This window comes from Conger conger, chromosome 2 (genome assembly GCF_963514075.1).
Source record: "Conger conger chromosome 2, fConCon1.1, whole genome shotgun sequence".
Taxonomy (NCBI): domain Eukaryota; kingdom Metazoa; phylum Chordata; class Actinopteri; order Anguilliformes; family Congridae; genus Conger; species Conger conger.
In genome coordinates this window covers 84,188,111-84,189,304 of record NC_083761.1, presented here as the reverse complement: position 1 = coordinate 84,189,304, position 1,194 = coordinate 84,188,111, and the positions used below count along the sequence as shown (strand labels likewise).

The following is a 1,194-nucleotide window of genomic DNA, read 5'->3' as shown; positions in this document are numbered from 1 at the left end:
GGTTCAAACCAGCAACCATCCAACTCCCAGATGACTGCTCTTACCTCCTGAGTCGATGTCACCCGAACATTTGCATAACTATACATAATGTAAACTATACAAAAACCCATTACAACATGGGTCACAATTTATATGATGTAGAAGCAGATATTGTCTTTATGAATCATAAACAATGCCATTGGGTGCATATCATAACCATATTTTACTTTTGAGAGAATAATTGAAAATTGATGTTCAGCTTTTGTTTCTCCAAAAAAGCATTCCAATCTGATTAATATGTCGAAATGTGTATAAAATAAACCATAAAAATCTTATACCCAAATTTTATATGAATCTTTAATTGAAAAACAGCATTGTTCTTTCATTCATTCATTAGATCCAGTTCTCTGCTGTAGCTCTGTGTGATAAAGGGGAAGAGGTTTTTGTGCGGCTCTCCCCTCACTCTCTCTCACTGTGGGTGTCTGGCACAGTAATACACAGCAGTGTCTTCAGCTGTCAGGCTGTTCATCTGTAAATACAGCTAGTTCTTGCTGTTGTCTCTGGATATAGTGAATCTTCCCTGTACAGACGTGGCATAATATTTGGAGGCACTGTCATATCTGATGTTAGCAACCCACTCCAGCCCCTTCCCAGGAGCCTGTCTGATCCAGTGCATCCAGTAGCTGCTGAATGTGAACCCAGAGCCTGTACAGGTCAGTTTGTGGGATTCTCCAGGCTTTTTAACTGTTGGTTCAGACTCAGTCAGTGTCTGACATTTAACACCTGTAAAATGAAGAGAGACTTAGTACTCACAATCCACAACCTCACAAATACAATTTTACTGAAAATGAAATTAATTACAGATTAAAACATACTTGTAAAGAACACAGTAATGAGAAGTAGGCTGGTTATGACAGTCATGGTGAAAGTCTTTGACTGCAGTCTGTGACGATAGTCTCCACCAACAGTCCCTCCTCCCTCAGTGCAGAGAGGTAAATGTAGAAGGAAGAGCTCAGAGTTTGCATGAACTCCTCCTGACTGGGTGGGCAGATCTCACACTGTTTAAATAGAGCAGTCAGAGCTATAGACGGGGCTCAGATCATATAGCAGTTATGAGTATTATCCATCATTACAGCCTTGTGTCTCTCACAGACAGCATAGGACCACTCAGTACAGAAATCACCCTCATATCCAGTGGTAAACACTGGACCCAGC

The 1,194-nt window shown here is 40.8% G+C and overlaps 1 gene segment (V, D, J or C); it reads right to left on the bottom strand.

Annotated features, from left to right (window-relative positions):
* Nucleotides 1-466: 466 nt before the first annotated feature.
* On the bottom strand, nt 467-930 carry LOC133122385 (immunoglobulin heavy variable 3-30-like). The segment is given in 2 exon segments: nt 467-762; nt 855-930. Coding segments are annotated over 2 exon segments (288 nt in total).
* Between the last annotated feature and the right edge of the window lie 264 nt (nt 931-1,194).